The sequence below is a fragment of the Ostrea edulis genome, chromosome 6, assembly GCF_947568905.1.
Source record: "Ostrea edulis chromosome 6, xbOstEdul1.1, whole genome shotgun sequence".
Classification (NCBI taxonomy): Eukaryota; Metazoa; Mollusca; class Bivalvia; order Ostreida; family Ostreidae; genus Ostrea; species Ostrea edulis.
In genome coordinates, this window is record NC_079169.1 from 85026592 (window position 1) to 85052427 (window position 25836).

The window sequence follows — 25836 nt, forward strand, 5'->3', positions numbered from 1 at the left end:
AACCACTTTGACAAGAGTTTTAGATCTTTGCATAATTTTGTTCTACTCCATTTGACTTTGAGAAACTAACTTGGGACTTGCTGTGGTGCAACTAGTTTTATCATGGTTGACCCACTTTGAGTTTTAAAACCCATTGCATTTTTAGCTCTTCTGAGCCAAAGGCTCAAAGAGCTAATGCTATGGCCATTTGTGCGGTGTGCGGTGTGTGTAAACTTTTTAGAAAAAGGGCTATAACTCAAGAACCCCTTGGCCAATTTTTTTCAAATTTGTTACAGGGTATCATTGGCCCAAGGGCTTTCATACATACTAAATAGAGGGTTGTGACCCTTTAACAAGGGGAGATAATCAGGAAAATACAAACAAAAGTAGTGGTTGCTAAAAAATCTTCTTCTCAAGAACCACAGGGCAGATTATCACCAAACTTACACATAAGGATGAGGATATGTTGTAGATTAAAAATTGTTCAAGGCATTACCCTGGGGCAAAGGGCGTGGTCCCAAGGTCACTTCAAAGTTGACCTAAATTTAATTTTTTTTTAAATTCCTTAAATCTTAGATATTTTAGTCATTATAAGGACTAGGATCATCAAATTTTGACAGTTGATGCATCTTAGGACCTTGTGTCAAGTTGTCTCAAAAGTAGGTCACGGTGACCTACTTTTTGAATTTTGCAGGTATTTATTTTAAAATTAATTTTGATGCATATCTTGGACACTTTGAAGCCTATGATCATCAAAACTTGTCAGTTGGTGGATCATGGGACCTTGAAATGCGTCAACTGAAAGATAGGTCACCGTGACCTACTTTCTGAATTTTATGGCTTATCATTTATAGATATATTTTAAGTTGTTATTTCAAATACCGAGAGGTTTAGAATCATCAAATCTTGTAAGTTGATGCATCTTGAGGCCTTGAAACATATTTATAAAAAAAGTAGGTCAGTGACCTACTTTTTGAATTTTGCAAATATTCAAATTTCACATTTTCAATTTTAGATGCATATTTTGGGCACTGTAAAACCTAGGATCATCAAACTTTGTCAGTTGATGCGTCTTCAGTCTTCGGTTTGTGTCGACCAAAAAGTAGGTCACCGTGACCTACTTTTGGTATTTGACAGCTAAATTACTATATTTCAGACACTATTTGACCTACAATCATCAAACTTTGTCAGTTGATGCATCTTGAGTCTTCGGAGTGTATCGACCAAAAAGTAGGTCACTGTGACCTACTTTTGGCATTTGACAGTTATATTTATATATTTCAGTCACTAATTGACCTACAATCATCAAACTTTGACAGTTGATGCATCTTGAGTTTACGGAGTGTGTCGACCAAAAAGTAGGTCACCTTGACCTACTTTTGGAATTGGACGGCTATATTTATATAATTCAGATACTATTTGACCTACAGTCATCAAACTTTGTCAGTTGTTGGGTCTTGCATGTTTGAAGAGTGTTGACGAAAAAGTAGGTCACTTTGACCTACTTTTGGAATTTGACAGCTATATTTATATATTTCAGATACTATTTGACCTACAGTCATCAAACTTTGTCAGTTGATGGGTCTTGCATGTTCGGAGTTCGCTGACCAAAAAGTAGGTCACCATGACCTACGATTGGAATTTGACAGCTATATTTCAATATTCAGATACTAATTGGCTTAAAATCATCAAACTTTGTCAGTTGATATTTCTTGGGTTCTCAAAATGTGTAAACCAAAAAGTAGGTCACATTGACCTACTTTTTTTGAATTCTTAGGATTTAACTAAAGATTTAGAATACTAAGAGGCTAAGAATAGAAATGGTGGGGTTGTACAATTTATCAGAAGAGCGATTCTAGGCCCTTGGGCCTCTTGTTTTAAACATCATCTGAAACTTGTTACTTGTTGGATAACTATATATTAAGTTTAACTTTCATTGGGAATAAACCACTTTAACCAGATCGAGTTTTTCCAGCAAAATTTGTTTTCTTGCACTTTTCATAGCCCACTTGAAAATGGGGTCATATTGATTTTGCACCTGTGGGTCGGTCAGTTGGTAGATCAAGTGTTATCTGTCCAATATGAGAACACTTTGCTTGACAGATGTCAAACTTCCTTGTCACCTGTGGGTCTGTCAGTTGGTAGACCAAGTGTTATCTGTCCAGTATGAGAACGCTTTGCTTGACAGATGTCAAACTTCCTTGTTATACTGGTTTCCCCTAAAGAGTGGATGACTTTATTGATTTTGAGATCACAGTCATTCTGCTTTGGACATGGAAGATATTGTTCAATCCGGAGAACCCTTTGCTCGACAGGCATCAAACCAGGTACAGTAGTCCCCCCCCCCTCCTCCCTAAGAAGTAGATGTATCCTAATAATTTTGAGGTTGTAAGGTCAAGGGTTATACTGGATATAGGAAGATATTGTCTGCTCAAGATCTTGTATGATGGGCATCAAAGTTGGGACATTGGGTATTATTGATTTTGAGATCACAAGGTAAAGGTCAAACTGGCCATAGTATGATATCTGCTCAATATCCTGAAAACCCTTTGCCTGACCGACATCAAACATGGTACACTGGTTTCCCCTAAGAAGTGGATGTCCCCTATTGATTCTGAGATCACAAGGATAAAGGTCAAGGGTCAAACTGGACATTGAAAGATATTGTCTGCTCAATATTTTGGTATGTGCACCCTTCACTCGATAGACATCAAACTTGGTACACTGGTTTCCCCTAAGATGTAGATGTCTCCTATTGATTTTGAGGTTGAAGGTTTAACATACTGGACTTGGTAAGATACTATCTGCTCAATGTCTTGAAACCCTTTGCTTAACAGACATCAAGATTGGTACACTGGTTCCCCCTAAGAAGTAGATATCCCTTTTGATTTTGAGGTCACAAGGTAAAAAGATCAGGGGTCATACTGGATATAGATATATTTTTTTGCTCAATATCTTCAAAATGCTTTGCTTGACAGACATCAAACATGGTACACTTTGTACACTGGTTTTATTGATTCTGTGGTCACAAAGTCCAACTATTCTGGGCATAGAAAGATAATGTCTGCTCATTGTCTAGAGAACCCTTTCTTTGACAGACATAAAACTTTGTACACTGGTATATCCTGAGGAGTAGATGACCCCTTTTGATACTGAGGTCAAAAGGTTGAGGTTCAAACTACTCGGGGACATTAGATGTCTGCTCAAAATATTGAAAACCCTTTGCTTTATGCTGGTAGCCCCAGATTGGTCTTCAAGTCACAAGGTTATGACTCAAATGCCTGATCATTTAGAAATGTCTGCTCAGTATTTTGAGAAATCAGACTTGTATTTTGGGTTCTGCTGATTAGTAGATAATTCATATTTTTCACTATTGTTACAGACATTCTAGATTTAAAGTTGATCCTTTACAGATTGCCACAAGGGGCATTATGTTTCTAAAACATTTTTTTTGTTTAGATTATTAGTTCACCTGAGCTGAAAGCTCAAGTGAGCTTTCCTGATTACCCGTTGTCCGTCAGTCCGTCTGTAAACTTTTCACATTTTCGACGGAACCATTAGGCCAATTTCAACCAAACATTGCAAAAGGCATCCTTGGGTAATGGGGATTAAAATTTGTTCAAATGAAGGGCAACATCCTTCTCCAAGGAGAGATAATAGTGAAAATAAACTAACAAATCTTAAAAAGCTTCTCCAGAACCAGCAGGCCAATTTCAACTTCATAGGAGAGATAATCACGAAAATGTAAAAATAGGGTGGGGTCATTTAAGAATATTCTTCTCAAGAATTACTGTGCCAGACAAGTTCCTAACATAGTGCAGATTCAACTTTGTGAAAATCATGGCCCCTGGAGGTTGGGTGGAACCACAATAGGGGATCAAAGTTTTACATGCAAATATATAGGGAAAATCTTTTAAAATCTTCTCAAGAACCACTGGGTCAGAAAAGTTGAAATTCTCACGAAAGCTTCCCGATATAGGGCAGATTCAAGTTTGTTAAATTCATGGCCTTCGGGGATTGGATGGGGCCACAATAGTGGATCAAGTTTAATATGCTGATATATATAGGAAATATCTTGAAAAATTTTTCTTGAACTATTTAAGCAAAGGCTCTTTCATATTTTGCAAACACATTCCTTAAGGTCAGACCTTTCAAAGATCCAAGTGTGTGTGATCTTGTGACCTATACCTGGAAGTTTGACCAACTTTTAATTAAAATCTTACTTATCCAATATATTCTGAACTATCTAAGGTAGATCTTTCATATCTTGTATATGGATTTCTTATGGAAAACCTCTCATTTCATGATTTTGAACTTGGAGTTTGACCTACTTTTAAGAAAACATAATCCATTAAGTATATCTGGAACTATCTTAGTAGGGCTTTCATATTTTGTATAGAGATAGATATGGCAAGACATTGTGATACAATGGTGTTTGATCTTTTGACCTTGGGAGTTTGACCTACTTCAAGAAAAACCTAACCTATTTAGTATCTCCTGAACCGTTTGAGGTTCATATTTTGTATATAATATATTCTTTATGGCAAGACCTTGTTATACTTTGACCTTGCACAATGACAGGGCCAAGGTGAGCAATGTGACCCATGGGTCTCTTGTTCTAGAGCTAGTCGGAGATTTGCCCTAATTAACCAATTTTTAAAAGAATTGTAGCCCTATGCATAATTTAGGTAGGTATAAATGCTTCGAGATTTTCATATGAAATTCGCTTTATAGCCTTCTAATAAGCAACTACTGAAACAAAACTATGTTTAACTTTCATTACAATTAACTATTTCACTTAAGTTATGATCCTCTTTATAAATTAGTTTTCTGCAAGTTGGGAGGCGATACAGCCTGTGCAGAACACGCATATTTACGAACCACTTGGTTTTAGGTCACCTGAGTGCATGGTGACCTATTAGGCTATAGCCATTGGTTTCCATCTGTTAACAATTTGACATATTTAACTTCTTGAAAACTACAAGGCCAATTGTTACCATTTTTGGTGTGAAACAATATCTAGGATAACAGGAATTCAAATTGTGAAACTCATGACCTTACCACTCATGGGTGGGGCCAAATATGCTGAAGAAGGCCATACATGTATTTTTGAAAATCTTCTCTACTCCCACATATGCTGGAGAAAAGCTAAATGCATGGATACAATGTCCATGAAGCCCTCTAGTAAAATTCATGGCGCCTCGGTCAGGGGTTCAGGCCAATATGACCATACAGAGAAATGTATTAAATCTTGGAAAATCTTCTCTGCTCCCATATATATTTGGGAAAAGCTAAACGCATACGATGTCCATGAAGCTCTCTACCTATATTGTGAAATTATTGTTCCTGGGTCAGGGGTTCAGGCCCTTGGGCAGGGCCAATATGGCCATATAGTGAAAAGGTATTAGATCGTAGAAAATCTTCATGACATGGCCGCATGATACCCCAAGATGTACACATGAGTAGAGATTGCTCAGTATATAGGAGTGAGAATCGTGGGTCTTTTGGATACGACTTTGAAAATGGAGGTCCCGTGTTTCGGCAGGCATTGGTCCATTAAAGAACCCTCACTGCTATGACTTTATGTGTTAAGCATAGATCTAAATTAGTGGTACTTCACCTACAATTGGTGACGTTTCAATAGGAGTGAAAAATTCTCGATGGGATGTGAAACATACAAACAAACAAGCAACCAACCAACCGAAGCATTTTATTGACAAACTTTAACAACAAGGTAATTATCTACATCTAGGAATGGGTATGTTTAATTGACATCACAATTGGGTGATTTGAATGATGAATGTCAGCAGACATTGATTTGTGCCACCAGTGTAAAGAAAGTGGATTGGTCAACAAGTTACACAACTCACAACATAAAATACTACCAGTAAGTCAAATTCTAAAACATTTAAGTTCAACACGGACGGAATGTACATAAAAACAGATTAATTTTGAGAAAAAACCAACAAAAACAAAACAAAAAGACCCCCAACATTTACAAGTATGACAACACTATATATTACGTAACCAGTTAACAATTTGATGTCACTTGCATCAAAGGAATATACTCAAGTCCTTAAAGATAGACGTTTGTCAGTAACATCATAATTTACATAACTGGTGGTGAATAAATACTCGAGGGAAAAACTCAAACACTGATACGATTAGCATCATATTATGACTTCAAAACTTCACACAAAATTCATAAACTGTAAAGTTAATGTATAGGAAAAAAGTTGGGAAAATTCTTGTGTGTTAATAAACAGGAACCGTAAGGAATGTTTATTAGAACTAAATTACATACTTCAGTAATACATGTAAATACATGCAGTAATGCAGTCTTTTCTATCAAAAAAAAAAAAATAATTTCATTTATTAGGTTTCTGTTAAAATTAATGTATGCAGTAATAATACACATATAAGATTTAAAAAAGGAGGAGTGGAAGTGTCAGTTTGGTTGAATGCCGTTTCTATGCCAACCTGTTTTGCAAGTAAAGATGAAATGCTGTACATAAAGGGACACACAAGTTTTTAAAGTGATATACGTCAGCAGATCAAAGGATCTAATTTTGATTAGAGATGTTAAAATGTCAACTCCCAGTTCATTAAATTTATTTCACTAATTCTGTTTTGTTCATAATCTTTTCTTTGTCTTGATGAAAATAGTAGTATGTGAAATTATGGTATTCTATTTACACACAGATTTCTTTCTCTATTGCAATATATATATTTAAACACCTTTGTGGTTCAATGACACAGGGTATGTTAACACTTCTATAATTCATACTGTTAGAGCACACCAAAAACATGCATAAGTAAAATGTAAACAAATTGTAAATATTTCAAATGCTTTCACTGAGAGATCTGATTTACGGAAATAAAAATCTAGCAGTTTTTATACTGTATGCAGCAAAACTTTAGCCCCCACCATTTTAGTTTAGCTTGTTTCATCTTTATGATTAAAATTAGAGAATTTACAACTTAGCAAATGTACATTATGAAATTATAAATCTAATGTAGTGAGACACAAAATTTTCAATGCAAATGGGTTAAAATAACACAGCGAAAATATCCCCATAAACAGCACAATTGCTGAACTGCACCCAAAATCCAGAGGGTAGCCGAGACAGAATTTCAGGACAAAATTATAAAAGATGTATATTAACCTATCCTATAAATCAATCACAGAGGCTGTAAAAGTGCTATACATAACTATACACGTCAACAAACAAGATATTTCTGTATACCAGTACTTGAAAAACATACCATTCAAGATTATCAACAATGAACAAGGTCTTGGACGGATTTAATACATTTTGTATGAAAGACTCGATTCCATGCAAACTATTGTACATGGTAGTATAATTCTCCTCCATATTTACAAAATATCACGATATTTTATAAATGTACACTTATTGTACCCTTCATACAGGCACTGTTCTTGTCGACACTTTAGTCCAGGTTTTCTGCATCATAATATTTTAAAACATCTCTTTTGTTGAATCACCATCATATTCATTTTCATACCTTATATTGTTAACAATCCCTAGAAATAAATGTTCTTCTGATGTAGGTATGTAAATGCCTTGTAAAAGGAGTATGAATACACTCATGTATTTCATACAGTGAACACACGTTTGTGAGAATATGTAAAAATCATTTTTAAGTGCATATGACAACAGATAGTAATTTTTAAATACAAAAGATATACATGTATCTCTATGCCATGCCTAAAATGAGAGTTATACAGGAATAAAATGCTCATTGTTTCAAACAGAAATAACTGCAAAAATCAGAACATCTATTTTTTTTAATTATCATTAGATAGACGGAATAAGATAAAGAAAATTTAAATCTCACACAAAGACACAATATAAAAATGGCAAGTAAATTATAGAGATTTCAAAGCTTAACAAATTAAAAAGCTATCATGATCCAAAAATTACTTGCATCACACAAAATTCACATAGAAATACTGATTTCTTCTGAAAATACAAGTACGGATGTGCATTCCAACTATGTATAGTTCTCATTTTTCACAACCACATATATAGAAGCAGACGGCAAACAGAGAGGAGCAGACGGCAAACTCTCCCAGTGTTAATGATTTGCATTTTCTAAAATGAAAACCTTCACATATTCTTAAACAACTGAAAGTCAGCTTCAAGAATCACATCCTTTCAAAATTTGTCTGGATTCCAAAATTATCAATTATCAGTTCAAATAGTAGTTAAAACTTTAACAAATATTTGAATAAGTTATTGATTGCATCTTAACCCTTAATTTCTACAATAGGAATGAGCCTTCATCACAAGGGATCCAGGGCATTCTTCTTCTTTCTGCCCTTCTTTGTGTTGACAGACGGTAGCGCATCTAAACGTGTGGGCTTTCGAACCATGGTGTCCTCTTGCAGCAGTTGACCGTGAACAGCAGCTGCCCGCAGTCCTGAACTCATTGGATCGTCGTTCATATGACCATTTGTCATGGATCCTCGAGGACTTTTTAAGCTGTAGGTATCTTTCACTTCGTTGATATCTAAAGAGATATAACTTGGAAGATACAAATACACTTTCAAAGAAAACACATGGTGTGTTTGTGCGATATTACATTGTCTAATGTGTTTGGTTCCAAAAATTTTTATTACAATGACATGTAGTTTGAAAGAAAACCCAGACTACAGAAATTCATTTCTTTACGTTTGACATTTCGTTATTTTCCGTGAATACATTTCGCGGGTTTTTGAGCTCATGCAAGAGCGCTTTTGTGCTTAATATATATACTACTACTGGTCGGTGTTCGGGCAGTGCGAGGTTCGTTACAAGCAACAAAGGTCGCTTTTGTATTTCTGTGCCTTAGCTTTCCCTCCCACACAGCCCATTTTCAGTTTAGAATTCATGTTTTCATTAGTGATTTTTCAGCTTTGTTGATTTGATGTTTGCTTATTAAAAGCGATCTTGTAACGAACGCAGCCAACCTATTAACTTTTTCTGTTTTGTTTTATTATCAAATAGTCAAGAAAATATTTATTTTCGGACGAGGGCACTGAGGGAGAAAATAATTTGTAATATTTTTAAAGGTTGGATGCTGAAATACATTTGCAGTATTTTGATTGCACATAATCCAGATTACTAAGAGGCAGTTTGTGTCAAAGTTCACTTTCTTTCATCCACCACTAAATGTTAACCCCTATTGTGGATCAAGCGGAAGGAAACTATGGTCCATATCCCCACTCCCCAACTAAGAATGGTTAAAAATACATACATTTGCCTATTTTTAGGCATTTTAGTTATGAAATAATAAATGTATGGTATAGGTGTAAAGGTTAGAACCTATCCACCCTCTGAGAAAAAATTGCCAGTGACCCCCTCCAATGATGTATTTGCTACTCCTCAAACTAGGTGAACACAAAATAGCAGGTGTAAATCCATGGGTATAAAAGTTTGAAATCAGTTTCTTATTGAAAATGAGTTCCATTTGAATTGTAATTGATAAAACAGTATAATTCATACATGCTTTTTGCAGTAATAAACCTTTAATGTTTCACTGTTTGTAATTCTTGATAAAAACAATGGGACACAAGTGACCTTTGAACTTGACATAAAAACCTATTCTTAATTAGAAAACAAGTTACTTTATGAAATATTGAGAATAAATATCCAGTATGTTTGTATTTAAATATAAAAACAATGGAAACGAAATGGAACTTTATCCTCATATAAGGTATATGCTCTGAGTGACTTTTAATTTTCCAAAATGTCCTTGAAAGACGTTGGTCCAAAAGTTGAAATATTGTTAAAATGAAGGGTTTTTCATATCAAAAGTATATGTTCTGATTGACCTTGACCTTTACAAAATGATCTTGATAGATTTTTGTCAGAAAGCCATTTGCCTATTACTTATGATCAATACCTGTTCAAAACTGTTGAAATAAGGAACATTTTCCTTATAAAAGGCACATGTTCTGAATGACCCTGACCTTTCCAAAATGACCTTGATCAAAAGTTAATATTTGTGATCAATTTTGATCAATTATGATGAAAGGTTTAGAAGAGCTCAGGTGGACAGACTGACATGATGGCAACTATATGCTCCCCCCAAAAATTTTCAAGGAGGATAACAATGGAATATAATACTGCAGCAAGTTTTTGCATGAAGCCTATTTGGTATGTAATGTACTCCATGCTTTCCTTGTTTTTAACATAAAATACATGTACAACCAAACTACACATTTCTTTCTTAACTAGAATTCAAACATACTGAATCGATTGATTGGCTCATTGGTCTGAAGAAGCTGGCTGGCTCGTTTTCCCTGGAAATAATTGTGGGAGTGGTCCTCCTTCCTCATGATTTTCTGAAGAAGTAAGATTTGATTACATTTACATGCATGATGGTGGAAAGTCTGAAATAAAGTCGCATAATTTTTTTTATTAAAACTATTGAATTTTTTTTTAAACACAAAAGGTGTTCTGACATCTCTGAAGCGGTCCTCCTCGTTGTCATAGATGCTGGCCTGGATGTCTCCATTGGACATTCTCGGACGACTCCTTCCCTCCACTGGTCGGCCTCCAGGCATTACTCCCTCTAGAAAAAGTGAAGTCAGGAAAAACTTAGGAACTTTTCACATGGGAAAGATCACGCATTATAGCTGTGTGCTTAATGTCTTCACTTTATAAATTTACTAATTTACTGCAGGTCAGAGTTCATTAATAACAGATCAGCATGGAAGACTTTTTCTTCTGAGAGAATCACAGCCATTCAAAATTATCACAAGTATTTGAATATGCTTGTGCACAAATAAAACTTGTTTAGTATATATCAACATGTAACATTATAATCAATAGGATAAATAAATATCTTGTTAATAACCATAAGCATCTTTTTTTCTAGTTCAAAGAAAATGCAGATAGTGGGTTATAGTAAGCAAATAGTTTTACTTTAGACTACAGATGTGAACAGGAGGAGGAAAAGGAAAGTAAAAAATCAAAATGACGCAGTATAAACATGTAAATGGAGATAGAGGAAACACTTGTGTGTGCCCAGCCTGTGTTCTGTGTACATATAGTATACCACTTTGATATTTACATATCCTATCAGATTTTATGAAAAATTCTGCATTGCAATTACCTACACAACTAGTAAAACAACAAATAAATGTTGACCAGCTCTATTACTCTAAAAGGACTCATTGAAATTGGAGCCTATTTTTTAACTTCATAATCTTACACCTTTACAATAACCTCTTAAGTTCTCTCTATGTCTGTGAAACAATGTTCTGTCTATGAACTTCTACAGCTTGCATTATATAACTATGGCTCAGACAAGAATTTTCAACTTAAATCCTCATGACCTTGACCTTTCTAACTGACCTTTGGTTGGACACATTCAAAGTTCATGAGCTGTCATCACTGAATTCAAGTTTCTACAGTACCCACATTATCAAGTTGTGATCATCCACTGGTCCTAGGTCTTAAATTTAAATCAGTTAAATCCCCTTAGGCTTATCTAAGTGACCTTGATTGTGGGTCATGACCTTAGGCTTATCTAAGTGACCTTGATTGTGGTTCATGACCTTACGCTTATCTAAGTGACCTTGATTGTGGTTCATGACCTTACGCTTATCTAAGTGACCTTGGTTGTGGGTCATGAGATGCCCCCAATCATCTATCGTAATGACCTCTACAAAGGTAGCAGCAGAGAGACGTGAATATTCTTATATGCACATACACTTTGTTTGCAGGGATATAGTCAGCTGATGTAGAGTATTCCATCACATAACCGCCAGAGCCATATTTACTAGGAATACCCAAACAAATGAATACAGTGCAAGTTATAAAAGAAATCAAGCTTGTTAGTGCTGACAACACACTAATACATCAAAATGATACTGACAAAAGGAAAACATAGAAAAAGATTTCATAAATGTCCGATATTTGACTTACAATTATGCAAGATAAGGTATGATTGCTTTATGCAAGAAAAAGTAGAAATAGTACAAACAAAAGCTTGGTGTGTTCAAAAATACCATTTCTTTCAAATCCTGTTCTCATTTCAGTATCTATTGAATATTAAAAATGGTATAATTAGCTGAATTTGAACAACTAGAAAGCATGAAGTTAGCATTAAAAATGGCAAAAGAATAGAGGAAAAAACTTTTTGCAATGGTTAATTTCTAAAAGCAATATCAACAATCAGCAATGAAGAAATAACTTTATGAGTTAGGTTAACAGATCCTAAACATATATATGCATGCATTGAGAAGTTTTTATGCCAACACCTGGTTTTTTTTTAACTGTTATAAAGAACGTTTACCGTGATTCATTCGTGGTGCAGAACTGAATCCATTTTCTGTTACAACATACAATGTCGAAATAGAATATTAGTGTATCACAGTATGTTGTTTTCTCTGTTACAACATACAATGTTGAAATAGAATATTAGTGTATCACAGTATGTTGTTTTCTCTGTTACAACATACAATGTCGAAATAGAATATTAGTGTATCACAGTATGTTGTTTTCTCTGTTACAACATACAATGTTGAAATAGAATATTAGTGTATCACAGTATGTTGTTTTCTCTGTTACAACATACGATGTCGAAATAGAATATTAGTGTATCACAGTATGTTGTTTTCTCTGTTACAACATACGATGTTGAAATAGAATATTAGTGTATCACAGTATGTTGTTTTCTCTGTTACAACATACAATGTCGAAATAGAATATTAGTGTATCACAGTATGTTGTTTTCTCTGTTACAACATACAATGTTGAAATAGAATATTAGTGTATCACAGTATGTTGTTTTCTTAGTTTAAATGTGAAGTATTAGTCGTCGTTAATCAAAACATACAAATGACTAAGGACTGATAACATTTTTTCAAATACCCCTGATAATAGCATCTACATGCTTCAGATATTGCACATCTCTACAAATTGTTGTTTGTTAAAGAAATATAATCTACTTGTACATGTTTTGCAGGTTTTAAAATAATGTAGGTACATGTAACAGTAGTTCACTTTCAGTAGACATGTGCTAAAATTACGACAGTATATCAACACAGAGATTAAAATTCCATGACACATGAGAATGAAAACCTCGGAAATCACACGTGCTCCAGGACACAGTGTCTAATGAAATCAGATTTTGCACAACATGACCAAATGACGTATATCTTATCTATAAATTATAAATAGCTACCCACCTGCTACAGGAAGTGCTGTGTTGTTGATGGACATGCGTGGAAGAAACCACCTTCCCTCGTCGTCATCCCACTTGCATTCCCGTCTAATCCTGTCGATGTTGGCATAATTACAATCTCGTCTCAGACATGGGTGTATCTTATCCAGCAGGGCCTGCATCAGGGCTAGTTCCCTCTCCTGTTTTCTAATGGTGTCCAGGTAGTCAATTCTCTCAAACTGAAACTCCGACTGGATATCTATGATATCTCTTTGCAAACTCTCATTCTGAAAAAAAAAAAATTAAATGATAATGATCAAATACCAAACATGATTTATACAAATATACTGTTCAAATCTCTTAAATTCTACAATTTTGTACAATAAATCTCTCATTACATTAACATCTCGGTATTAAAATGACATTTACTATTCTATTTACTGATATGTACATTGTATACATAATTGAGTTCAAACAAAATTTCTACCTTTGCGTGTATTTTTCGGACTTCTAAATCTTTGTCTCTGACTTCATCTTGTGTTTCATCGTAAATTTGCAGCAGAATGAAATCATCATCCATGTTGGCAATGGCCTCTGAAATACACATTTATTCATTTAATTTCTTCCTGGCCTGCAAAGTGTCTTAACATTATAACATATTACACACATTATGATATCGATATGTGTCTATAAAAACAGTCACGTACCTGCAAGCTTCTGCTTTCTCTCATCAGCAAACAATTTTCTTTTCCTCCTCCTTTCTTTGGTAACATTGTCATCCTTTTTCTCTCCTCCAACCATCTGCTTTTCTAATTCTTGCAACCTAAAACAATTTATCTTCCGTAAGAAATGTTTCATGAAAAGTATGCCGGCATGAAGAGTTGCAGTTCATACCCTCATGCATCATATATATATTCTACTTTCACTTCTGTCAAAATTCCCAGCCGTTAAAATAGACATACTACATTTATCAACATTCATAGACACATTGTTTACAACTGCAGCATGCTCATGAGAAAATGGTTATCTTTTAAATTCATATGACACCAAAGGTAAAAAACATTGGAAATGTAAATATATACGTATATCAACCCTATAGTTTATCATTGTCACACAAGTATCATGCTTTTTCTAAGGATAGGCCACACCCCTACCTCCTGTAGGCCTCCTCCTGGTGGAGCTTCATCTGGTCCTGCATGTTCGATTGGGTGGGGGAGGAGTTAGGAGCCATTGGCCCCTCATGTTCAAGGACAGGAGCTCCACCCATCATAATGGCTGTACCTTCTTCATACTCCTGATCAACCTAAGAAAAATAAACCCTACAGTCCATATACTCTACCCAGAACTTGGATCAAGTATGATATTTTGACTTGGCAACACATTAAGTAGAAATGTATAAAAGATTTGGTAACCAAGGCATGGTACGAGTGCAACTAAATACAAATTGTAATTCAGCAAAGTAAGGGGCAGCAATAGAGATACTGAGGTAAATTTCTAAAAAAGTGTATTGATAAAACATATGTACTTACAGTTCCATCTGGTTTTGTGACTTGTTTTCCTGCTACCACTATAAAATAAAACATAAATGAATTGTTTTATACTTGGTGCTTCAAGCCGTATTCTAAATCGAGGACTAGATGCAACAACAGCCATTTCTAGCCTTGAATGTTAAACCGTCTTTGATTTCTCTGAAAATCAGTAATTTCTACGTTGAAATACATGAACCATGAAATGAAAATTCGTTTTCTTCAAAACTGATTCCTGTCTTCCAATGTGACTTCACAAAAATAGGGCACCGCTACACTGGTACATGATACGCCCGCATACATTATTGACCCAGGAATTTGAACAAGTAAATCCATATCCAAGGATAATAATTTGGATCAATATAAAATGTTCTATGAGTTGCAAAATCAAGGTACATGTATTTGCAGCGACAAATCTAAGCCCATGGACTATAACTTCTCCATACACATGGTTAAGGTTTAATTTTTTTCCACAGATAAACAGACAGACCAAAAACTATATGCCCCCAAATGTTTGAATCTGTAGGCATAAAAAGTTACAAGTAACAATAAAATACATGATGAGTTGTGTTTTCATTCACATTTTCATTTACAGTCCAAGGGCTGAAACTTCTTCAAAAATAGTGAGACAGCAATTCCCTTATAATATGCACATCTACACATTGTGATCTTACTTTGTACTAAATTTCATTGAAATCCCCCTAAGGGTTTAAGAGGAGTTGTGAAGACAAAGTACTTGCATAAAATAAATCTTAAGTCCAAGGGCCCTAACTCCTTCAAAAATAGTGGTGCAGTGCTCCCTTTGTAATATGCACATCTCCACATTGGGATCTTTCTTTGTACCAAGTTTCATCAAAATCCCCAAAAGGGTTTAGGAGGAGTTGCAAAGACAAAGTATTTTGAATAGAAAAAAATTAAGTTCAAGGGCCACAACTCCTTTAAAAACATTGGACAGCATTCCCCTTGCAATATGCACAGCTCCACATTGTGATCTTTCTTTGTACCAAGTTTCATTAAAATCCCCCAAAGAGGTTAGTAAGGGTTGCGAAGACAAAGTTAGAGGGACAGACAGACGACAGTGGTATAGCATAATACGTCCGCATTTTTATGCGGGTATATAAAAGAATGTTTAATCCTATAATGAACCAATGAAAGTGTACAAATGAAATTAAATTACTTCTAGGCCTATTAAGTGTCCTGCAGAAAAGATTGTTGAAATTATATTCTTTCTCTGAACTATTTCTTAACTATCTCCTATAAGAAGTGGGCATGGTCTTTCATATGAAGAAAAACAAATCCCCATTAATAATTAACCAAAAATGCTTTGTGCCAAGACTGGTTAAATTGGTCTTGGCTTGAGATTGAAATTAATAGATGACCAAGAAATGATCAGGTCAGTCGGGTGTGCTAAAACGATTTGAGTGTAATCTGAGACAATACCTGGTCCTTCAGGAAGATTTGCCCCGGTCACAGAATCTGGCTCTCTCGTCTTCTCTACCTCCACAAACTCTGTAGTTTTGATATACTCTGTGTTTGTCACTGTCTTTATTATCACCTGATAAAAAATTACCACTATATTATCATCTGATAAAAAAGTACCACTATATTATCACCTGATAAAAAATTACCACTATATTATCATCTGATAAAAAATTACCACTATATTATCACCTGATAAAAAATTACCACTATGTTATCATCTAATAAAACAGTTACCACTATATTATCACCTGATAAAACAGTTATCACTATATTATCACCTGATAAAACAGTTACCACTATATTATCACCTGATAAAAAATTACCACTATATTATCATCTAATAAAACAGTTACCACTATATTATCACCTGATAAAACATTACCACTATATTATCACCTGATAAAAAATTACCACTATATTATCATCTAATAAAATAGTTACCACTATATTATCACCTGATAAAACAGTTACCACTATATTATCATCTAATAAAACAGTTACCACTATATTATCACCTGATAAAACAGTTACCACTATATTATCACCTGATAAAACAGTTACCACTATATTATCATCTAATAAAACAGTTACCATTATATTATCACCTGATAAAACAGACAGTTACCACTATATTATCACCTGATAAAACAGTTACCACTATATTATCACCTGATAAAACAGTTACCACTATATTATCACCTGATAAAACAGTTACCACTATATTATCATCTAATAAAACAGTTACCACTATATTATCACCTGATAAAACAGACAGTTACCACTATATTATCACCTGATAAAAAATTACCACTATATTATCACCTGATAAAAAATTACCACTATATTATCACCTGATAAAACAGTTACCACTATATTATCACCTGATAAAACAGTTACCACTATATTATCATCTAATAAAACAGTTACCACTATATTATCACCTGATAAAACAGTTACCACTATATTATCATCCAATAAAACAGTTACCACTATATTATCACCTGATAAAACAGACAGTTACCACTATATTATCACCTGATAAAACAGTTACCACTATATTATCACCTGATAAAACAGTTACCACTATATTATCACCTGATAAAACATTACCACTATATTATCACCTGATAAAACAGTTACCACTATATTATCATCTAATAAAACAGACAGTTACCACTATATTATCATCTAATAAAACAATTACCATTATATTATCATCTAATAAAACAGTTACCACTATATTATCATCTGATAAAACAGTTACCACTATATTATCATCTAATAAAACAGACAGTTACCACTATATTATCACCTGATAAAACAGTTACCACTATATTATCATCTAATAAAACAGACAGTTACCACTATATTATCATCTAATAAAACAGACAGTTACCACTATATTATCACCTGATAAAACATTACCACTATATTATCAGCTAATAAAACATAATAAGATTGAATGCATTTTCACTATGTGATCTTTTCCTGGGCCTGACCACCTGATCCAGGGACCAGCTTTTAATAACTGCTTTTCAACTGTCTAATCCTTACAGCCCCATCTAGAGCCTGAATTTCTTAACCTTGGTAGTGGCCCCTATGCTTTATATCACTATGTAATTAGTATGTTTCCTAGATCGTTTTCAGTCCTACCCCTACATCCCCAAAAGGGCAGGAACCATGAAATTCACAACTTCTGATCCCCTTCTCTAAAAGATGTTGCACAAAATTTTTGGTAAAAATTGTGAAAGCAGTTTGCTTAAAATGAAATGGAAATAAGAAAATCTTTTAAAAATTGTAAAAAAAAATTTAAATAAGGTTTTGCCACAATCCTCAGGAAGGATGGCCTGAGAAATTTACAATTATGTATTATGTTACATACAGAATTTAGTACGTGTAAATGTTGTCCCACTAGTATATTTAAAAAGAAAATGCTCAAATGTTACTCCACGACAATGGACATAGATTACAGTAAATATGTTACTCCACGACAATGGACATAGATTACAGTAAATATGTTACTCCACGACAATGGACATAGATTACATTAAATCTTTTAAGTGACTAATTCACCTAAAAATCACAAATAACAGCCAACTAAAAACTGATCACACAAGATTTCTTTGTGCCGAAATTAGAACAAGACAAGCACCTTAAGCCAAGGATAATCTAAATAGATGGGCTCTTTTGAAAACTGAAGATAAACACCCATAAAATTATTGAAGTTTTATCAATATCCAGCTGTTTACCTTTGTTTCCCCAGCCACAGCATTGGCTTGAGCCAGTTCCTCCGAAGTCAAAACACGTCCATTAGCATCCACCACTTGGCCCTCCGGGTTGATCAACTGGCCTTTCTCATTGACCAGATTTCCATCCTCATTGATCATCTGGTTGTTCTGATTGACCACGACCACTGTCTGCTTGACCACCTGTCTACCAGTCTTGGAGTCAATCATGACAGTTCGTCCATCCTGCATCACTACGGGTATACCAGGCTGCTGCACTACTTCTTGTCCGTCCGAGTCGATGACGATCACCTTGCCATCAGATGTAGTTTTGACCGGTGGTTTTGTAGGTTGTACAGCGACTGGATGTCCGCTGGCTGCCACCACCACAGTGCCATCAGGCGTTACTATCTGCTGCTGTCCACTCTCAGTCTCAGTAACCACTTGGCTTCCAGGTGGTAGAACTACCACTTTACCATCACTGGTCACCACTTCTTGACCAGACTGAGCTGAAGCCACTGTGGTCTTGCCATCCTGTGTCACCACTTGCTGACCTGGCTTAGGTTCTATAATTACCATAAAATCATATTTTTTTAACAAAAGACATCTGGTATTTTAGACACTGAAAGACAAATGGATTAGAACAATTTAAAGCAATGTATGACATTAAAAATTTCTACAATAATGAAGAAAGATTGAAATATCTTAAATCTTATGCAGTTGAATTTGACATTAAAAGCAGGGACATAGTTAACAAAGAAAAAAAGAGATAACACAAGTTATATCCTGAAATACAAAATCACTGAAAATTCTCCATGAAATCATACTGAGAACAAAAATTTTAAAACATGTAATTTCAATGCCAACAAAAAAGCAATACTTAATGTGCAAGCATGAGAGGGTGTTCAGAAGGGAAACTGTTTGTGTCGGATATGCTTGTGTAAGACTTTGTGCAAGTAAATGACAGGGAATTTGCACAAGACTGACTGTTATTTGTACAGAAGGAAAAAAACATTGCATTACAAAATACATAGGTCATGAATACTGGTATGATTTCAAAGATCATGTGCAAATTGTGTTATCTTGAAAAGAAATTGCAATCAGAAAATCAGTCAATACTTAACAGATTTATCAAAATAATGATTTCTTGATCATTTATAAGGTTCTGATGACGACCGCCCCATGTTCAAAACCGGTCAATCAAATAAATTTAACACTGCATTCTCATAATGTGTTGGTGATCTGTTTACCTCTTCAGGTTATCAGGTTTATAAAATCAATCTTTTCATTCTAATTAAACTCAGCATACACATGCAAAACATTTACACTTTATAACAAATCATTCAGTTTTTTTTTTATAATGTTATCATTTGATAAATACAACTCATATTTGAGTAACATAACTTTTTTAAAATGACTTTTTCTTCACAAAACAAATCTAAAGATCTTTCTCTACCACCATACAGCTTACCATTGATGCACTATACTTTAAAACATTAACTTTTTACCCAAAAAAACAAATGTTAAACCTTGAAAACAATACAAGCAAACTGGAAATGTATTCTTAACCATACAAAATTAAAACAAATATTAAATGATTTCACCAGATGTTAATCGTTTCAGACTATCACTAATAGCTAATATAACGGTGTGAATTCCTCAAGATCCCATTCCTGGCTGTAGAATAACTACATGATTTAATCATTACCCACTCAGGAAATCCAACAGATTCATATTACCAATAAATAAGAAGCTTCCATATAAGGCACAATTTCAAGTACATCTTAATCCTGTGACCATGACCTTTGACCTCCAAAAGACATTAAAAATCGGACTATCAAAAGACAACTGTATGTATTTCCATCCTTGTGATGTACAAATATATATATATATAGCAATTCATATATGTATGTACTTGTTTCCCCAACATGCAGTTTGCAGTCTATGTAACCTGTAGTTAATGTTGTGAACTTTCTTTCTTTTTTGAATTTCCTTCTTTATAAAATGTCTTAATGTTATGCCCTCTGGGCCCAAAATTGGAACAAACTTATCTTATCTTATCTATATATATATATAAAGCACTAAATAATCACAACTAGGTACTGAAAATTTTCTCCCCAGCCCAGGGTCAAACCAACGACGTACGGCACCCACCGCCTAGCAAGATTGTCAAACCAGTGCGCAAGTCCACTCGGCCACAACGACTTCCCTAAAAAAGGAAGCTTTGTTATGCTCCTAAAGCGCTACTTATACACACTGATGCAATCTCACACAGTCGCTGTGTCATTACACACACACATATATATATATATATATATATATATATATATATATGTTATTTGAAATAGCATCTTTTTAAAATCCTCTATTCATCTTTATCTTTTTTTTTTTTTTTTATACAAAAAAGATTTAAAATTTCCCTTTCCTTTCATGGATAAAATGTGTACTTCATTTAAAAAACAATTATAAGGACTACGCTGTAATTACTTCAATCCATTCATTTTTTCCCCTTTTCATTCAAAACCTTTACTGAATAGCATACACATACCAGCACTGTGTGCAACATATTTTGATCTAAAGTCTGAAGAAGATAAAAGGAAATAAAAGAATTCACTTGTTTGAAATGAATTTTGTGTATAAGACAAATAAAAATAGGAAGACTGAAAGAGAAGCATATATTGGCACACTGCATCACAAGAAAAGTGTGTCAATTAGGCACCACACACAAATGTTTTTGCTGTTGTGTAAACTGAGTGAGAAATGCAGTCCTGACTTACCCACACCACCGGGAAACACATCCTCATCCAATTTAAGCACTATCGACAAAAAAATGGAGGGAGACGCATATCAGATTATGAAGAATTCTTAAAGAGTCTAAGACTTCACCTCAATCTCATGTCTCACTCACGATATTCGTGTCTTTTGACATACATGTACATAATCATTTGAAAATCGCTTTCACTTCACTTGTAGTTATATATACATATATCTGCGTTTTTGCACTTCATTTCATTCTGATAAATAAATTCATCATTATTTTTCTTATATGGCTGTAAGTCAATAAAATGAAAATTTTATTACATGTATATACTTCTTACCAAATTCATCTCTAACTGAAGAGTATAAATATTCTAAACAATGCCTTCAAGCTTTAACTGCACAAAATATGTTATAGGCACAGAGTCTATTTATGTTTGATACAGATTGTTTTAAAGAGCTTGAGGAAGACTTGCTGAAAGACGGCTGTAAATGCATTTGCTGTGACTGCACAGAAAAGAAAAAAGGGTAAAGTGAAAACTCAGGATGCCCTAATAACGCAACCGGACAACCAATCTAAAACAGAAATGGCTAAAAAAAAATAGTTCATGGTTTCATTATACTTTTTTTTACTAAATTACATTGGATTAGAAATTAAAGATTTCATGACCAAAATCACTAAATATGACGCTAAATACCCTGATAGGATTCCCATAAATTGCAGAAAAGAAAAGTAATTAACGTACATGTATTGATAAACTGTTCAATGTATTTCCATGTGGTACACATCACATATCTTAAACATGCACATTAGATATCACAACATTAGATAATTCATAGTATGTTAGTTACAGAGGTCATCAAACAAGGGGGTACGTGTTAGAAATAAAAAATGTGTGCTTCAAACTCCAGGAATATGCCAGTCTGTGGACAAGCATCTTACACACAAAACACAGCAAATGGAAACCAATTTCTGTACACTTACAAGTGAACAATCAAAAGAATGAAATACCAACAGCACTGCCTGTGCTAAAAGATGCTTGTTGCAGTCAATATCATTAACAATATGGTACAGAAAGAGCAGGAAGGTTTTGCTGTACAGACTTTTACATATCTATTCTACTGCATCTTGCATTAAGTCCACGATATTTCAGTTAAATTACAGTGTCCTTTACAATAACAATACAAATCAATTATAGATTTATAGAGAAAAAAAAGGAATAAAATGGCAGAAATATTTGACGGTTATATCAAGTTCATTAGATCCGAGTATAAAATTTACTAAACAAAACATTCACATAGATTTGATTTCCTGCTCTTTCCTGTCCAAAGGGACAAACACACAGATGCACAAAGCGTGATTACAAGGTATTATACACTCACTCTGTCCGTTCTCATCCTGCCATTCTATCTCTCCTAGTACTACATCACAAAATTCACATTAGCATGTATGTCTGTCTGTCCATCATCTTACCAATGGTTATTGGATTATTAGAAAACCAGTTACCCTACTGCCATCCATCTATACTTACTTCATGTTCAAATTCAAATCTAATACTACCCATTCTCTACCCCCCCCCCCCCCCCCCTATCAATGTTCACATTTTGAATTTTCTACCAAATTTTAACAACTCTAAATTGAATTATTTCTTGTACATCCACTTTCCATCTAATTGACAATGTGTAATTTCCCCGATACAAAAAATCTGACAGCTTGTCAATTTCTTCATTTCATTCCATATTTTAAAATAAAACTTAGATATGACTTTTAGTTTATGAGTTAAATGAAGGTAATCCTCTCCAACAACCTGAACATAATCTGGATAATATCTTTAAAATTCTGTGTACTTATGTTTGATATTGATAGTTCTTGTTCAATTAGCATCTATTTTACATTTTTCTCTAGCCTCTAGACCACATATGGTACAAGTATACTACTCCTAAAAAATTCCAACTGACTATCTGACAGAAATTAGTATCTAATCACTAATGTTTACTAGTGACTGTAAACAATATGCATAAGATAAAAGTATTATTGAAGCTCTCAAACATTTTCCATCATTAATGTTGATGAGAATAAATAATTAAAATTATAAATTATTCAAGGCAATGATATCAAAATAAGCAGTAATATTCTAAATTGAATAAATTTGGGACAAAAATTAATCAACCCAGTGTCAATTGTTAGATATTATTCCTGTTTAATAAGTTCTCCACTAGAGTTAAAACTATTTCCAAAATTTAAAAAGCTATGTATACATATGGAGAAATATTTTGTTCTGTTCAACATATATCGCACACACCCTACTTCAATGGGAACATGACCCAAAAAATCCTAACGTTGCCTCCTAACTACACAAGATACATTGCCCATACACAGTCTATAATTAATAGTTATATGGTATATAGTATTCTCCTAGCTAATGGATTACCCGGTTTTTTGGACTTTCCCTTATTATTTTTCCCTATAAAATATTTCATATTTTAGATGTCACATTAGCAGCACATATAAATGTGAATAAGAATTGTAATAAACACTTATTGTTACATGTATATATCTGTATACGTAAACATCTACATGCAACAATGACTACATGTAACTAAATATAGAGTAAGTAAACTATGCACTGTAAATTTAATAAATGAAAATTTACGCTTTGTTGAAAACAAACAAAATTTCTTTTTTTGGACCCAATATCACTTGATTAAGCGAATGTAACTGGAAAGATAATTCTGTTTAATAAATTGACAAATGACAAAAACTCAGAAATTACCTGCAGCAGTGGGTGGTAACCCTGCTATCTGTCCATCGACTGAGGACAACTGTGTGTCATAAAAGGCTCGTAACTTCAACATGTCCTGTTGGATTTTTTTCTTGTTAGTTATCTCTTGCTCGTACTCTGCCTTTAGTCCTTCCAGCTTCGAGTCATATTCCTGTATAGAAAACTTTGTAGATATTTTTTTGTCTAAGACAGCAAATGTCTTTCATACTCAAGGATATTATTCTACATTGTATCTATAGTGTGCAGATTTCACCCTGTCTAATCCAACATTCACACTGAGACAATTTTTTTTTTATTGGAATACAGTGTGTTGGAATAAACAGTGTAAAAACAATGAAAATATGATATTGAGAATGAACAAGAAATGTTTCAGAAACATGTATAACCCCAACTCCCACCCCCGTGCAAAAATGAAAAGGGTTATACACATGTATCATTTAATTGATAGTAGTGCCAAAACAATTCAAGATATTGAGCAGATAATATATTCCTATGTCCGGACTGGATTGACTTTTGACCATATGCCCTCAAAATCAATAGGGATCTACTATTTAAAATAGTCATCTACTCCTTAAGATGTACCAGTGTACCAAGTTTGGTGTCAATCAAGCAAAGGATTCTCAAAATATAGGAGACAATATATTACTATGTCCAGTTTGACCCTTGACCTTTGACCATGTGAACCCAAATTCAATAGGGTTTCCATTGAGATAAGATTTTAATATGAATCAAAATATCTAAGCATATGTGTAATTCTAACAAGCCAAGGGTATATATATAAAACTCTCATTTTTCACTAAATTATACATCACACATTGAACAGTTTCTTTCCTACAGATGACAAACCTCTCTTATTCTTTTCTTTTCTTCCTCCAGTTCCTCTCTTGTCGAGGATTCTGAATCTTTCTTTGTTCTTTGAATTTTGGCAGCATCTACAATTACATTTTTGTTAATACATGGATATTGGTACATACATGGATACCATACTGATCCACACTAATTGCCAGTCTTTCAATCGACTGCTTCTTGTAATAATGGAACAGAGACTACCCACCAAGGTTTCCAAGACCTCCCTCCGGCACAGGAATCTGCCCCATCAACATGGCCTTCAGCTTCTCAATCTCCTCCTGGTATTGCCTCAACAGAGCGTCCTTGGGGTCCTCATTAATCTTTGGTTTGTTCTGTATGTTCTTGGCTCGGTTGGCATACCGAAGCGTACTCAAGCTCTCATCATAGTTATTGTCAGCCGGGGACAAGCAGGCCACCATTAGGGTTTTGGTGTTGCCTCCCAGTGAGTCCTGGAGCAGCCTGGTCAGCTTGGAGTCTCTGTATGGAATATGTTTGGATTTACCATCGACCAGAGCTGATATGACATTACCAAGCGCAGATAGAGAGAGGTTGATCTTTGTTGCTTCTTTTAAACGGTCACCAGTTGCACCTGCAAAGGAAAAATTTCATCACTTACCACACAGATTCCCATTAAGCAATGTCACAGGAAACAAGAGGTACTGTGAGCAATGCTCACTAAGAATACCCCCCGCTTATCCCAATCTCCCAAAGGGTGTTGGTAATAGGTATAAACTACCTCTTTTCTGAGTGTAAAAAACAAATGGCATGACAAACCTTGGGTATTCTCGTTTGTAGGGAGAAATGGATTATCTAGGAACATAGTATCTCCATGCGATGAAAAAAGCCGTTAAAGAATTTAAATGGAAACCATATTGCTACTTCGATGTCCAGTGCGCGTGACCTTTGACCCCAAAATCGATAGGGAACATCTTCATCCCATGGGTAGTCCATACGTATGATATGGTGACTGTGGGTGGAAAGGATAACGCTTTAGAGCCCGGAAACCATATTGCTACTTCGATGTCCAGTGCACTTGACCTTTGGACCCCAAAATCG

The 25836-nt window shown here is 34.4% G+C and overlaps 1 protein-coding gene and 1 long non-coding RNA gene across 10 annotated transcripts in view; one reads left to right on the top strand and one right to left on the bottom strand.

Moving 5' to 3' along the window:
• Positions 1–5672: 5672 nt before the first annotated feature.
• Positions 5673–25836, bottom strand: part of LOC125683008 (kinesin-like protein KIF17) — a 29393-nt gene continuing 9229 nt past the window's right edge. Inside the window, exons 6-22 of one of the 9 annotated variants that reach the window (XM_048923662.2) lie at positions 24986–25369; positions 24778–24863; positions 23923–24082; positions 22532–22570; positions 21169–21207; positions 18416–18957; positions 16125–16239; positions 14688–14725; positions 14313–14461; positions 13866–13981; positions 13646–13752; positions 13184–13445; positions 12289–12324; positions 12002–12034; positions 10451–10560; positions 10237–10330; positions 5673–8514 (exon numbers count right to left, since the gene is read on the bottom strand). In XM_048923662.2, the coding sequence (XP_048779619.1) occupies positions 8288–8514; positions 10237–10330; positions 10451–10560; positions 12002–12034; positions 12289–12324; positions 13184–13445; positions 13646–13752; positions 13866–13981; positions 14313–14461; positions 14688–14725; positions 16125–16239; positions 18416–18957; positions 21169–21207; positions 22532–22570; positions 23923–24082; positions 24778–24863; positions 24986–25369 (2537 nt within the window). In that variant the 3' untranslated portion in view covers positions 5673–8287. The remainder of the gene's footprint in view (positions 8515–10236; positions 10331–10450; positions 10561–12001; positions 12035–12288; positions 12325–13183; positions 13446–13645; positions 13753–13865; positions 13982–14312; positions 14462–14687; positions 14726–16124; positions 16240–18415; positions 18958–21168; positions 21208–22531; positions 22571–23922; positions 24083–24777; positions 24864–24985; positions 25370–25836) is intronic. The other 8 variants (XM_048923665.2, XM_048923666.2, XM_048923664.2 and 5 more) reach the window with 8 other exon arrangements.
• LOC130047429 (uncharacterized) lies at positions 10223–10845 on the top strand. Its single transcript, XR_008796326.1, has 2 exons — positions 10223–10338; positions 10441–10845. It is a non-coding gene; the product is annotated as an uncharacterized LOC130047429 (long non-coding RNA).